The sequence below is a fragment of the Bombina bombina genome, chromosome 1 (assembly GCF_027579735.1).
Source record: "Bombina bombina isolate aBomBom1 chromosome 1, aBomBom1.pri, whole genome shotgun sequence".
In the NCBI taxonomy this organism is placed as follows: domain Eukaryota; kingdom Metazoa; phylum Chordata; class Amphibia; order Anura; family Bombinatoridae; genus Bombina; species Bombina bombina.
Window position 1 is genome coordinate 1,544,773,580 of NC_069499.1, and position 16,576 is coordinate 1,544,790,155.

Here is a 16,576-nt window from a genome sequence, read left to right on the forward strand (position 1 = left end):
ACTCACACCAGACACCCAGCATCCCAATTATACCAGACAGCCTGCATCCCACTGACTTCAGACACCCTGCATCCCACTCTCACCAGTCACCCTGCATCCAACTCATATTAGACACCCTGCATCCAACTCACACCAGACACCCTGCATCTGTCTGGTGTGAGTGGGATGCAAGGTGTCTGGTGTGAGTGGGATTTAGGGAGTCTGGTGTGCGCGGGATAAAGTGTGCCTGGTGTGAGTGGGATGCAGAGTGTCTGATATCAGTGGGATGCAGGGTGTCTGATGTCAGTCGGATACAGAGTGTCTGGTGTAAGTGGGGTGCAGGGTGTGTGATGTCAGTGGGATGCAGGGTGTATGATGTTAATAGGATGCAGGGTGTCTGGTGTGAGTGGGATGCAAGGTGTCTGGTGTGAGTGGGATGCAGGGAGTCTTGTGTAGGTGGGATTAAGGGTGTCTGGTGTGAGTGGAATGCAGGGTGTCAGATGTCAGTGGGATGCAGGGTGTCTCATGTCAGTGGGATGCAGGGTATATGATGTCAGTGGGATGCAGGGTGTTGTTTGTCAGTGGGATGCAGAGTGTCTGGTGTGAGTGGAATGCAGGGTGTCTGGTGTGAGTGGACACTATGCATCCCACTGACAACCGACACTCTGCATCCAACTTACACCAGACACCCTGCATTCCACTCACACCAGACACCCGGCATCCCAATTACACCAGACACCCTGCATCCCACTGACTTCAGACACCCTGCATCCCACTCACACCAGTCACCCTGCATCCCACTCACACCAGTCACCCTGCATCCAACTCACATTAGACACCCTGTATCCAACTCACAACAGACACCCTGCATCCCACTCACACCAGACACCCTGCATCCCACTCACACCAGACACCCTGCATCCCACTCACACCAGACACCCTGCATCCCACTCAAACCAGACACCCTGCATCCCACCAAACACCCTGCATCCCACTGACACTAGATACCCTGCATCCCACTGACACCAGACACCCTGCATCCCACTGACATCAGAAACCCAGCATCCCACTGACATCAGACACCCTGCATCCTACTCACACCAGACACCCGGCATCCCACTGACTTCAGACACCCTGCATCCCACTCACACCAGTCACCCTGCATCCCACTCACACCAGTCACCCTGCATCCAACTCACATTAGACACCCTGTATCCAACTCACAACAGACACCCTGCATCCCACTCACACCAGACACCCTGCATCCCACTCACACCAGACACCCTGCATCCCACTCACACCAGACACCCTGCATCCCACTCAAACCAGACACCCTGCATCCCACCAAACACCCTGCATCCCACTGACACTAGACACCCTGCATCCCACTGACACCAGACACCCTGCATCCCACTGACATCAGAAACCCTGCATTCCACTCACACCAGACACCCGGCATCCCAATTACACCAGACACCCTGCATCCCACTGACTTCAGACACCCTGCATCCCACTCACACCAGTCACCCTGCATCCCACTCACACCAGTCACCCTGCATCCAACTCACATTAGACACCCTGTATCCAACTCACAACAGACACCCTGCATCCCACTCACACCAGACACCCTGCATCCCACTCACACCAGACACCCTGCATCCCACTCACACCAGACACCCTGCATCCCACTCAAACCAGACACCCTGCATCCCACCAAACACCCTGCATCCCACTGACACTAGACACCCTGCATCCCACTGACACCAGACACCCTGCATCCCACTGACATCAGAAACCCAGCATCCCACTGACATCAGACACCCTGCATCCTACTCACACCAAACACCCTGCATTCCACTCACATCAGACACCTTGCATCCCACTCACACCAGACACCCTGCATAACACTGACATTAGACACTCTGCATCCCACTAACACCAGACACCCTGCATCCCACTGACATTAGACACCCTGTACCCCACTCACACCAAAAACCCTGAACCCCACTCACACCAGACAACCTGCATCCCACTCACACCAGACACCCTGCATCCCACTGACATCAGGCACCCTGCATCCCACTCACACCAGACTCCCTGCATCCCACTCACACCAGACACCTTGCATCCCACTGACACCAGACATCCTGCGTCCCATTGACATCAGAAGCCCTGCGTCCCACTCAAACCAGGCACCCTGCATCCCACTGACATCAGACACCCTGCATCCCACTGACATCAGACATCCCACTCATACCAGACACCCTGCATACCACTTACACCCGACACTTTGCATTCCACTGACATCAGATACCCTGCACCCCACTCACACCAGACACTCTGCATCCCACTGACATCAGACACCCTGCATCCCACTGACATCAGACACCCTGCATCACACTCACACCAGACACCCTTCCTTCATTCCACTCACACCAGACTCCATGTATCCCACTCACACCAGACACCTTGCATCCCACTGACACCAGACATCTTGCATCCCACTGATATCAGATGCCCTGCATCCCACTGACATTAGACATCCTGCGTCCCATTAACATCAGAAGCCCTGCGTCCCACTCACACCAGACACCCTGCATCCCACTGACATCAGACGCCCTGCATCCCACTGACATCAGACGCCCTGCATGTCGCTAACATCAGACACCCTGCAATGCATCCAACTGACATCAGACGTCCTGCATCCCACTGACATCAGACGCCCTGCATGTCGCTAACATCAGACACCCTGCATCCCACTGACATCAGACACCCAGCATCCCATTAACATCAGACACCCTGCATCCCACTGACATCAGACACCCTGTATCCCACTGACATCAGACACCCAGCCTCCCACTAACATCAGAAGCCCTGCATCCCACTCACACCAGACACCCTGCATCCCACTGAAATCAGGCATCCCACTGACATCAGACGCCCTGCATGTCACTAACATCAGACACCCTGCATTCCACTGACATTAGATACCCTCTATCCCACTGACATCAGACACCCAGCATCCCATTAACATCAGACACCCTGCATCACACTGACATTAGACACCCTTCATCCTACTGACAGTAGACCCCCTGCATTCCACTCACACCAGACACCCTGAATCCTACTGACAACCGACGCTCTGCATCCAACTCACACCAGACACTCTGCATCCGACTCACACCAGACACCCTGCATCCCACTCACTCCAGACACCCTGCATCCCACTCACACCAGACACCCTGCATCCCACTCACATTAGACACCCTGCATCCAACTCACACCAGACACCCTGCATCCAACTCACACCAGACACCCTGCATCCCACTCACACCAGAAACCCTGTATCCCACTCACACCAGACACTCTGCATCCCACTGACAACCGACACTCTGCATCCAACTCACACCTTCCATACCACTGACATTAGACAACCTGCATCCCATTGACATCAGACACCCTGCTTCCCACTCACATCAGACATCCTGCATCCCACTCACAGCAGACACCCTGCATCGCCCTTACAGCAGACACCCTGCATCCCACTCACACCATACACCCTGCATCCCACTCACACCACACACCCTGCATCTCTCTAACAGCAGACACCCTGCATCCCACTCACACCACACACCCTGTATCTCACTGACACCAGACACCGTGCATCTTGTTCACACAAAATACCCAGCACACCACTCACACCAGTCCCCCTGCCCTTCATTAACACAAAACACCATGCCCACAATTCACATCAGATATCCTGCACCCCACACACTAGATTACTGTGCTTTCTACTAGCAATGGGTGAATTGTTTTCTGTCTTCCTTGCCAACATAACTGTCCCTTTTATTATTCTGTCCAATAACCAGACATCCTATACTTTTCATTAAAATGTGCTACATTATCACCCTTGCAGCACTCTACTCCATGCTTCATACAACATCACAACTCTGCTCACACAGTCTTCATTCCAACCACTCTTCCTCACGTTTCCCATTGTTCAGGTCACGATCGTATCCCATGGGGCTAAAATACTCGAAAATGAAGACAGTAACAGCAACGACGGAGAGACACATGACAAACATCATCATCCAAACTGCTGGACTGTATGGCTCTGAAGATAGAGAGAGAGAGATAGAAACAGAGGTCACCAGGTGCTAAATACATTCCCAGCACCTTAATGTGATAATGTATTAGCCTAAAAGTGTGAAGGTCACACAAAGATGAGTCATATAAAGACCCTTACAATATAGTTTCTCTTGTTAAGTGTATCCAGTCCACGGATCATCCATTACTTATGGAATATATTCTCCTTCCCAACAGGAAGCTGCAAGAGTCCACCCACAGCAAAGCTGCTATATAGCTCCTCCCCTAACTGCCATATCCAGTCATTCTCTTGCAAGCCTCAACATAGATAGGAGGTTGTGAGAGTCTGTGGTGCTTTCTACTTAGTTTATTCTTCAATCAAAAGTTTGTTATTTTTAAATGGCACCGGAGTGTGCTGTTTATCTCAGGCAGTATTTGGAAGAAGAATCTGCCTGCGTTTTTCTATGATCTTAGCAGACGTAACTAAGATCCATTTGCTGTTCTCACACATTCTGAGGAGTGAGGTACTTCAGAGGGGGAATGGCGTGCAGGTTTTCCTGCAGATAAGGTATGTGCAGTCAAATATTTTTCTAGGAATGGAATTGACTAAGAAAATACTGCTGATACCGAAGTAATGTAAGTAAAGCCTTAAATGCAGCGATAGCGACTGGTATCAGGCTTATTAATAGAGATACATACTCTTGTAAAAATGTGTTTTAAAACGTTTACTGGCATGTTTAATCGTTTTTTAACATATGTTTGGTGATAAAACTTATTGGGGCCTAAGTTTTTTCCACATGGGTGGCTTAAATTTTGCATAGAAACAGTTTCCTGAGGCTTTCCACTGTTATAAAAGTTACAGTTGGTGCAGTTAAAATTACAAACAGTGACATTCAGCTTCCCTCAGCAGTCCCCTGCATGCTATAGGACATCTCTGAAGGGCTCAAAAGGGCTTCAAAAGTAGGAGCTGTTATGACTGTTTAAAACATATTTTTCGTTTTGTTAATCTGTTTTTTGTATTAAGGGGTTAATCATCCATTTGCAAGTGGATGCAATGCTCTGCTAACTTGTTACATACACTGTAAACATTTTGTTAGTTTAACTGCCTTTTTTCACTGTTATTTCAAATTTTGGCAAAATTTGTTTCTCTTAAAGGCACAGTAACGTTTTATATATTTGCTTGTTAACTTGATTTAAAGTGTTTTCCAAGCTTACTAGTCTCATTATTAGTCTGTTCTAACATGTCTGACATAGAGGAAGCTCTGTGTTCATTATGTTTTAAAGCCATGGTGGAACCCCATCTTAGAATGTGTACCAGATGTACTGATTTCATGTTAAACAATAAAGATCATTTTTTGTCTTTAAAAACATTATCACCAGAGGATTCTGTCGTGGGGGTAGTTATGCCGACTAACTCTCCCCACGTGTCAGACCTTTTGACTCCCGCTTTAGGGACTCACGCTCAAATGGCGCCAAGTACATCAAGGGCACCCATAGCGTTTCTTTACCAGGGGATTCTGTCGAGGGGAAAGTTATGCCGACTAACTCTCCCCACGTGTCAGACCCTTCGACTCCCGCTTCAGGGACTCACGCTCAAATGGCGCCAAGTACATCAAGGGCGCCCATAGCGTTTATTTTACAAGACATGGCAAAGGTGGTGAATAATATTCTGGCAGCAGTATTAGTCAGACTGGCAGAGCGCTTCTCTCTTTGTATGCAAATTATTATAACCCTGGGGAAGTCTCCCTATGGGTGATGGGGGAAACCACACGTGGACTCCTTGCCCAGTGTGCTTAGAGGAATGTGGCTGCACCTCACTGACGAGGCCCATAGGAGGCCGAAACGATCGTCTGGGGTTGTCATGTTCCTTGTTCAGAGGAGAATTGCCTGGTATTTCGGGGCTGGACTGACCTTACTTGGCGGGATCAGACTGATATACTTCAGGAAAGTTTTCTTCTGTGAAAAGCACACTGGTCTAAAAGAAGCTGCCTCCGGGTGGTAAATCGCCATAGAACAAGCCACTGAGCTGTTGTTCGTTCCTGGCAGAGCGCTTCTCTCTTTGTATGCAAATTATTATAACCCTGGGGAAGTCTCCCTATGGGTGATGGGGGAAACCAGACGTGGACTCCTTGCCCAGTGTGCTTAGAGGAATGTGGCTGCACCTCACTGACGAGGCCCATAGGAGGCCGAAACGATCGTCTGGGGTTGTCATGTTCCTTGTTCAGAGGAGAATTGCCTGGTATTTCGGGGCTGGACTGACCTTACTTGGCGGGATCAGACTGATATACTTCAGGAAAGTTTTCTTCTGTGAAAAGCACACTGGTCTAAAAGAAGCTGCCTCCGGGTGGTAAATCGCCATAGAACAAGCCACTGAGCTGTTGTTCGTTCCTGGCAGAGCGCTTCTCTCTTTGTATGCAAATTATTATAACCCTGGGGAAGTCTCCCTATGGGTGATGGGGGAAACCAGACGTGGACTCCTTGCCCAGTGTGCTTAGAGGAATGTGGCTGCACCTCACTGACGAGGCCCATAGGAGGCCGAAACGATCGTCTGGGGTTGTCATGTTCCTTGTTCAGAGGAGAATTGCCTGGTATTTCGGGGCTGGACTGACCTTACTTGGCGGGATCAGACTGATATACTTCAGGAAAGTTTTCTTCTGTGAAAAGCACACTGGTCTAAAAGAAGCTGCCTCCGGGTGGTAAATCGCCATAGAACAAGCCACTGAGCTGTTGTTCGTTCCTGGCAGAGCGCTTCTCTCTTTGTATGCAAATTATTATAACCCTGGGGAAGTCTCCCTATGGGTGATGGGGGAAACCAGACGTGGACTCCTTGCCCAGTGTGCTTAGAGGAATGTGGCTGCACCTCACTGACGAGGCCCATAGGAGGCCGAAACGATCGTCTGGGGTTGTCATGTTCCTTGTTCAGAGGAGAATTGCCTGGTATTTCGGGGCTGGACTGACCTTACTTGGCGGGATCAGACTGATATACTTCAGGAAAGTTTTCTTCTGTGAAAAGCACACTGGTCTAAAAGAAGCTGCCTCCGGGTGGTAAATCGCCATAGAACAAGCCACTGAGCTGTTGTTCGTTCCTGGCAGAGCGCTTCTCTCTTTGTATGCGTATTAGTCAGACTACCTGAAATTAAAGGAAAGCAGTTAGCTCTGGGGGTAGATACAGAGCATACAGACGCTTTAAGAACCATGTATGATACTACCTCACAATATGCTTAGTCTGTGGGTGATTTTTTTTTTGACTCAGGGAAGATGATTTAACCTGATTCTGATATTTCTACATTTAAAATTTATGCTTGAGAACCTCCACTTGTTGCTCAGGGAGGCTTTGGCTGCTCTGAATGAATGTGTACAATCGCAGGGCCAGAGAAATTGTGTAGACTGGATAAATAATATGCAGTGCCGGTGTGTACTGATGTTTTTCCAATACCTAAAGAGGTTTACTAAAAAATTTTTTTAATAAGGAATGGGATAGACCAGGTGTGCCGTTCTCTTCCCCTCCTATTTTTTAGAAGAATGTTTTCTAATAGTTACCACCACACGGGACTTCTGGCAGACAGTTCCTAAGGTGGAGAGAAGAGTTTCTACTCTAGCTAAGCGTACCACTACCTCTGACGAGGACAGTTGTGCTTTTTAGATCCAATGGATAAAAATTGTTTATTCAACAGGGTTTTATCCTGCAGCCCCTTGCATACATTGCTTCTGTCACTGCTGCTGCGGCATTCTGGGTTGAGTCTCTTGATGAGGCTTTACAGTTAAGCGACTCCATTGGATGAATATATTTGACAAGCTTATGCTAGCCAATTCCTTTGTTTTCTGATGCCTTGTTCATTTGACTAGACTAACGGCTAAGAATTCTGTTTTTTACTATACTGGCGCGCAGAGCTCTATGGCTTATATCATGGTCAGCTGTCGTGACTTTAATAAATAAGCTACTTAACTTCCCTTCAAGGGGCAGACCCTATTCGGGCCTGGTTTGAAGGAGATTATTGCTTATATCACTGGAGGAAAAGGTCATGCCCTTCCTCAGGATAGGTCTAAATCAAGGGCAAAAAAAAAAAAAAAAAAAAAAAAAAAAAAAGTCTAATTTTCGTACCTTTTAAAAACTTCAGGGCAGGTGTGGCATCCTCTTCCTCTAAGGCAAAACAAGAGGGAATTTTTGCTCAGTCCAAGGCGGTCTGGAGACAATCGGACCTGGAACAAAGATAAGCAGGCCAAGGAGCCTGCTGCTGCCTCTAAGGCAGCATGAAGGAACGGACCCCTATCCGGTAACGGATCCTATAGGGGGCAGACTTTCATTCTTTGCCCAGGCGTGGGCAAGAGATGCCCAGGATCCCTAGGCATTGGAATTTATATCCCAGAGATATCTTCTGGATTTCAAAGATTCCCCCCCAAAAAAAGGGGAGATTTCGCCTTTCACAATTATCTGCAAACCAGATAAAGAAGGAGGCATTCTTACATTGTGTACGAGATCCATCCAGTTCCAAGAGAGGAACAGGGACAGAGTTTTTACTCAAATCTGTTTGTGGTTCCCAAGGAGAGGGAACCTTCAGACCTATTTTGGATCTAAAGATCTTAAACAAATTCCTCAGAATTCCGTCATTTAAGATGGAAACTATTCGTACCATCTTAACTATGATCTAGGAGAGTCAATAGAGGACTACAATGGATTTGAAGGATGCTTATCCTCACATTGTGATGCATAAAGATCACCATCGTTTTTCAGGTTTGCCTTTCTAGACAGGCATTACCAGTTTGTAGCTCTTTCCTTTGGGATATCTACAGCCCCAAGAATCTTTATGGAGGTTCTGGGGTCACTTTGGCGGTCCTTAGACCGCGGGGCATAGAAGTGGCCCCTTATTTAGACGACATCCTGATACAGGCGTCAAACATCCAAATTGCCCAGTCTCATACGGACGTAGTACTGGCATTTCTGAGATCACATGGGTGGAAAGTGAACAAGGAAAGAGTTCTCTATCCCCAATCTCAAGGGTTTCCCTCCTAGGGACTCTGATAGATTCTGTAGAAATGAAAATTTACCTGACGGAGTCCAGGTTGTCAAAGTTTCTAAATTTCTGCCGTGTTTTTTTCATCCCATCCGCGCCCTTCGGTGGCTCAGTACATGAATGAAATCGGCTTAATGGTAGCGGCAAGGGACATAGTACCGTTTGCACGTCTACATTTCAGACCGCTGCAACTATGCATGCTCAGTCAGAGGAACGGGGATTACACAGATTTGTCCCCCTGTTAAACCTGGACCAAGAGACCAGAGATTCTCTTCTCTGGTGACTATGTCGGGTCCATCTGTCCAAGGGTATGACCTTCCGCAGGTCAGATGGGACAATTGTTACAATAGATGCCAGCCTTTTAGGTTGGGATGCAGTCTGGAACTCCCTGAAGGCTCAGGGATAGTGGACTTAGGAGGAGACCCTCCTTCTAATAAATATTCTGGAACTGGGAGTGATATTCCATGCTCTTCAGACTTGGCCTCAGTTAGCAACTCTGAGGTACATCATACTCAGTCGGACAATATACACGACTGTGGCTTACATCAGCCATCAAGGGGGAACAGAAGTTCCCTAGCGATGTTAGAAGTCTTACAATAATTTACTGGACAGAGACTCACTCTTGTCTATCAGCTATCCATATCCCAGGTGTTGAGAACTGGGAGGTGGATTTTCTAAGTCGTCAGACTTTTCTTCCGGGGGAGTGGGATTTCCTCCGGAGGTCAAGACCAAGCAGGAGAGGGCTTTGGTGTTTTTGACAGCGCCTGCGTAGCCACGCAGGACCTGGTATGCAGATCTGGTGGACATGTCATCCTTTCCATCACGGTCTCTGCTTCAGAGACAGGTCCCTCTACCTCAGGGTCCTTTCAACCATCTAAATAGAATCAATCTGAGATGGACTGCCTGGATACTGAACGCTTGATGTTATCAAAGCATGGCTTCTCCGAGTCAGTCATTGATACCTTAATACAGACATGAAAGCCTGTCTCTAGGAAAATTGAACATAGATATGGTGTAAATATCTGATTGTTATGAATCCAAGGGTTACTCATGGAGTAAAGTCTGGATTCCCAGGATATTATCTTTTCTCCAAGATGTTTTTGAGAAAAGGGTTGTCAGCTAATTCCTTAAAAGGGGACAGATTTTTACTCTGTCTATTTTTTTGCACAAGCGTCTGGCAGGTATTCTAGACGTTCAGGCATTTGGTCAGGCTTTGGTTAGATCCAAGCCTGTGTTTAAAACTGTTGCTCCGCCATGGAGCTTAAACCTGATTCTTAAGGTTCTTCAAGAAGTTCCGTTTGAACCTTTTTTGTTCCATAGATATCAATCTTTATCTTGGAAAGTTCCTTTTGGGTAGCTAATTCCTCGACTCGTAGAGTCTCCAAGTTATCTGTGTTACAATGTGATTCTCCTTATCTGGTCCTTCGTACGGATAAGGTAGTCCTGCGTACCAACCTGGGTTTTTTCCTAAGGTGGTATCTAACAAGTACATCACTCAAGAGATAGTTGTTCCATGCTTGTATCCTAATCCTTCCTCAAAGAAGGAACGTCTATTACACAATATTGGACGTGGTTTGTGCTTTAAAGTTTTACTTACAAGCTACTACAGTTTTCATCAAACGTTCACCTTGTTTGTTGTCTATTCTGGACAGAGGAGAGGTCAAAAGACTTCAGCAGCCTCTCTGTCTTTTTGGTTAAAAAGCATAATTCATTTAGCTTATGAGACTGCTGGACAGCAGCCTCCTGAAGGGATTACAGCTCATTCTACTAGAGCTGTGGTTTTCACTTGGGCCTTTTTTAAATGTGGCTTCTGTTGAACAGATTTACAAGACGGAGTCTTGGTCTGCGCTTCATACTTTTCAAATTTAACAAATTTGATACCTTGCTTCTTCGGAGGCTATTTTTGGGAGAAAGGGTTTTTTACAGGCAGTGGTAACTTCCATTTAAGTACCTGCCTTGTCCCTCCCATCATCCGTGTACTTTAGCTTTGGTATTGGTATTCCATAAGTAATGGATGATCCGTGGACTGGATACACTTAACAAGAGAAAACATAATTTATGCTTACCTGATAAATTTATTTCTCTTGTAGTGTATCCAGTCCACGGCCCGCCCTGTCACTTTAAGGCAGGTATTTTTTTCATTTGAACTACAGTCACCACTGCACCCTATGGTTTTTCCTTTCTCTGCATGTTTTCGGTCGAATGACTGAATATGGCAGTTAGGGGAGGAGCTATATAGCAGCTTTGCTGTGGGTGGACTCTTGCAGCTTCCTGTTGGGAAGGAGAATATATTCCATAAGTAATGGATGATCCGTGGACTGGATACACTACAAGAGAAATAAATTTATCAGGTAAGCATAAATTATGTTTTTATAAACTGTGGGGAGAAATATTGGCGCTATGATGTTCCCATTATGTATTATGTATTATATGATCATCATGAGGAACCAGTAGTGAGAAGTCACCATGACGAATCTAGCACTATTAAAGGGACACTGAACCCAAATTTTTTCTTTCGTGATTCAGATAGAGCATTACATTTTAAGCAACTTTATAATTTACTCCTATTATCAAATTTTCTTTATTCTCTTGGTATTTTTATTTGAAATGCAAGAATTTAAGTGTAGATGCCGGCCCATTTTTGGTGAACAACCTGGGTTGTCTTTGCTGATTGGTGGATAAATTCATCCACCAATAAAAAGGAGCTGTCCAGAGTTCTGAACCAAGAAAAAAAGCTTAGATGCCTTCTTTTCAAATAAAGATAGCAAGAGAACAAATAAAAATTGATAATAGGAGTAAATTAGAAAGTTGCTTAAAATGTAATGCTCTATCTGAATCACGAAAGAAAAAATTTGGGTTCAGTGTCCCTTTAAGTGTTAAAGCGCCAGTCGCTGTCATAAGTGGCAATAATGTGGCAGTGAGGAGAGATTGGCCTTTGATGGGTTGTGGGAAGTCAGGAGTTCTGGAAACTCTGTTGGACAAGTGATAAGGAGGAGGTATGCAGTAGGTCACATAATGATGCTATGTTTGGATCACTCACAATAAATTATTACTTCAATAGATAGAACTACAGTATATGTTAAATCCGCAACAATGGGGAGTTAAAGTCAGCTCTGTACTGGCAATGAATTACTGCACCAGAAGATCATATAGCTAAAGCAATCCACTACTATCCTAGAATAGAATTAGCGGATAGGTTTCAGAATTCCCACAGGAAGGTTTATTCTGTCCAATGTCCCAAAAAATCCATTGAAGGCTCAAGCCTTTTTTCAATCGATTTTGGATCTATAAGCAATTGGAGTGATTGTTCCTGTTCCATTGTTGGGATTTTATTAAAATATGTTCATTGTTCCAAAGAAGGAGGGAACCTTCGGACCAGTTTGGATCTGAAGGTTCTGAACAAGTTTGTCAGAGTTCCTACTTTCAAAATGGAGACTATTCGGAATATTCTGCCTTTTGTTCAGCAAGGTCATTTTATGTCCACAATAGATTGAAAGTATGCTTTTTTTCATTTTCCTATTAACAAGGAACACTATCTGATTCTGAGGTTTGTTGCTCTACCATATATGGTCTGGCTACAGCTCCAAGAATCTTCACAAAGGTTTTGGATACCCTTCTGTCAGTAATCAGATCATGGGGTATTACATTGTTTCCTTAGCTGGACAATATCTTGGTTCAATCTCCATCTTTACATGTAGCAGAATCTCAAAACAACCGACTGTTGTTGTTTCATCAACTGCATGGTTGGAGAATCAATTTTTCAAAGATTTTTTTGGTTTCTCAGACAAAGGTTACTTTTCTTGGAGTACAAATAGATTTGGTTTCAATGAGAATATCTTTAACTGAATGAAGAAGGTTGAAGCTTGTGTGTTGTCTAAACCTTCAGTCTCTTTCTTTTCCCTTAGTCGCTCTTTGCATGAAGGTGTTAGGTCTGATGATTGCTGCATTGGATGCTAATCCATTAGCTCAGTTTCATATGAGGCCTCTTCAGCTTTGTATGCTTCGTCAGTGGTGAAGGGATCATAATAAGCTGTCTCAGGAGATCACCGAACAGGTCAGTCTTTGTCTTGGTGGCTGAGTCACCAGCTTATTATGCAGGCGGTTCTTTTGCTCATTCTTCTTGGACTGTGATAACTACAGATGAAAGTCTTTCAGGTTGGGGATCTGTCTGGGGTTCTCTGGGAGCACAAGGGGTTTGGGCTCCTCTGGAGGTGAGGTTGCCAATACATATTCTGGAACTCTGTGCTATTCCCAGGGCTCTTCAGAGTTGGCCTCAGTTGAAGAGGGAGATTCATCTCCATTTTTAATTAGACAATGTCACAGCAGTGGCTTATATCAATCATCAAGGGGGAACTCACAGTTCTCTAGCCATGAGAGAAGTGTCTCAAATCCAATCTTCGTCTAATTTCTGCTATTCATATTCCTGGAGTGAACAACTGTTTGTTTCATATGAAGAGATTCAATCTTCCTGACATTCATGGTTTTGTTCAGGCTTTGTTTTTTTATTAAGCCTGTTATTAAGCCAATTTCTCCACCTTGGAATCTTACGGCTAGATTACAAGTTGTGCGTTATGAGTGGTGGATTGCTAACTTGCAGTTTATTCTCACCGCGCACTTACCTGCAGCGTTGGTATTACAGGTTTTATCAACTCGGCATTAACAGGCAAGAAGTGAGCGTAGAGCAAAATTGTGCTCCACACTGCACTCCAATACCAGCGCTGCTTAAGTGAGCGGTGAGCTGGTTGTACGTGCTCGTGCATGATTTCCCCATAGACATCAATGGGGAGAGCCGGCTGAGAAAAAGCCTAACACCTGCAAAAAAGCCACCACATTATATTTATTAACCCCTAATCTCCATCCCCCAATGCCGCCGCCGCCACCTACCTACATTTATTAACCCCTAATCTGCCGTTCAGATCAGCCAATAATCTGCCGTTCAGATCAGCCAATAGGATTGAGCTTGCATTCTATTGGCTGATTGGATTTTTTCAACCTTAAAGGGACAGTATACTGTAAAATAGTTTTTCCCTTAATGTGTTTACAATTACTTTTTTTACCAACTGCAGAGTAAAAAATGTATGAAAATTAGCTTTTTAAGGCTTATTTGTGTATATTAAAGCTCTGATTTTGTGTTTTGAAGCCACAACCTAATAAAATGGGTTGAGCTTGTAGGTATAATCAGATCTCATTACTGTATCACATTGTGCACATATACCTGCTACTTTATCTTATATCTGTCCTTAAAACAATCACCAGTACTTTGAGAGAACAATGGAAAATCAACATTGTATTACCTTATCTCTGCTATATCCGACTGGGAGTGTAATTTCTTCTGCTGGCTGTGTTTACAAAGCTTATCTATAGCTGGTACGCGCGGCCACAAACTTTCAGAATAGGTGGGGATACCACATGCTAAATCAACAATTTCAAATGCCAATATAAGGGTAAAGGAGCTATTTGTAAACAATTTAATGCACTCCAGCAGGTAAAGTGGATCATTGGGAACAAATTAAAGGGGAGAAATTTTTTGAGTAAACTGTCCCTTTAATTCTAATTGGCTGATAGAATTCTATCAGCCAATCGGAATCTAAGAGACGCCATCTTGGATGACATCATTTAAAGGTACCTTCATTCAGCAAGAAGACGTTGGAAGAGGATGCTCCGCGCCAGATGTCTTGAAGATGGAACCGCTACGCGCCAGATGGATGAAGATAGAAGATGCATCTGGATGAAGACTTCTGCCTGTCTGTTGGACCACTTCTGCCCGTCTGGAGGACCACTTCTGCTGGCTTCGTTAAGGACAAGTGAATCTTCGGGGGTTAGTGTTAGGATTTTTTAAGGGTGTATTGGGTGGGTTTATTTTTTAGGTTAGGGCTTTGGGCTGCAATAGAGCTAAATGCCCTTTTATTTGGTTTTACTGTTGGGGGGTTGTTTGTAAAAGAGCTGATTTCTTTGGGGCAATGCCCCACAAAAGGCACTTTTAAGGGCTATTGGTAGTAGGTTTAGGCTAGGGTTTTTTTTATTTTGGGTGGGCTTTTTTTATTTTGATAGGGCTATTAGATTAGGTATAATTAGTTTAAAGATCTTGTAATTTGTTTTTTATTTTCTGTAACTTAGTGTTTTTTTTTTTTTAATTTAGTTAATTTTATTTAATTTATTTAATTGTATTTAATGTAGGGAATTTATTTAATTGTAGTGTAGGGTTAGGTGTTAGTGTAACTTAGGTTAGGTTTTATTTTACAGGTAAATGTGTATTTATTTTAGCTAGGTAGTTATTAAACAGTTAATAACTATTTAGTAACTAGTCTACCTAGTTAAAATAAATAAAAACTTGCCTGTAAAATAAAAATAAACCCTAAGCTAGATACAATGTAACTATTAGTTATATTGTAGCTAGCTTAAGGTTTATTTTATAGGTAAGTATTTAGTTTTAAATAGGAATTATTTAGTTAATGATAGGAATTTGTATTTAGATTTATTTAAATTATATTTAAGTTGGGGCTGTTAGGGTTAGACTTAGGTTTAAAGGGTTAATAAATTTAGAATAGTGGCGGCGACGTTGGGGACGGCAGATAATGGGTTAATAAATGTAGGTAGGTGGCAGCGATGTTGGGGGGAGCAGATTAGGGGTTAATAGGTATAATGTAGGTGGCGGCGATGTCCGGAGCGGCAGATTAGGGGTTAATAAGTATAATGTAGGTGGCGGCGATGTTAGGGGCGGCAAATTAGGGGTTAATAATATTTAACTAGTGTTTGCGAGGCGGGAGTGCGGCGGTTTAGGGGTTAATATGTTTATTCTAGAGGCGGCGATGTCCGGAGCGGCAGATTAGGGGTTAATCATTTTATTTTAGTGTTTGTGATGTGGCCTCGGTTTAGGGGTTAATAGGTAGTTTATGGGTGTTAGTGTACTTTTTAGCACTTTAGTTATGAGTTTTATGCTACAGCTTTGTAGCGTAAAACTCATAACTACTGACTTTAAAATGCGCTACGAATCTTGGCGGTAGAGGTTGTACCGCTCGCTTTTTGGCCTCCCAAGACAAACTTGTAATACCGGCGCTATGGAAGTCCCATAGAAAAAAGCCTTTACGAAATTTACGTAAGTTGGTTTGCGGTAAGGCCAAAAAAGTGTGCGTTACACCTATACCTGCAAGACTCCTAATATCAGAGAGCGAAAAAAGCAGCATTAGGACCTGTTAACGCTGCTTTTTTACCTTAACGCACAACTCGTAATCTAGCCGTTAATTTGGTATTGAAGTTTTTGCAGGCTCCTTTGTTTGAGCCTATGAATAAAGTGGATATTAAGCTTCTTTCTTGGAAGCTTCTGTTTCTGTTGGCTATCTCTTCTGCTAGAAGTGTTTCTAAATTGTCTGCTCTTTCTTGTGATTCTCCTTATCTTATTTTTCATCAGGATAAGGCAGTTTTAAGAATCAAATTTGACTTTTGCCTAAGGTTGTGTCCTCAGACAATCTAAATTGAGAAATGTATGTTCCTTCTTTGTG

The 16,576-nt window shown here is 44.4% G+C and overlaps 1 protein-coding gene across 1 annotated transcript in view; it reads right to left on the reverse strand.

Annotated features, from left to right (window-relative positions):
* GRIN2C (glutamate ionotropic receptor NMDA type subunit 2C) overlaps nucleotides 1-16,576 on the reverse strand; it is a 166,064-nt gene that overhangs the window by 49,184 nt on the left and 100,304 nt on the right. Inside the window, exon 8 of the mRNA XM_053722029.1 lies at nucleotides 3,968-4,093. Coding sequence (XP_053578004.1) covers nucleotides 3,968-4,093 — 126 coding nt within the window. The remainder of the gene's footprint in view (nucleotides 1-3,967; nucleotides 4,094-16,576) is intronic.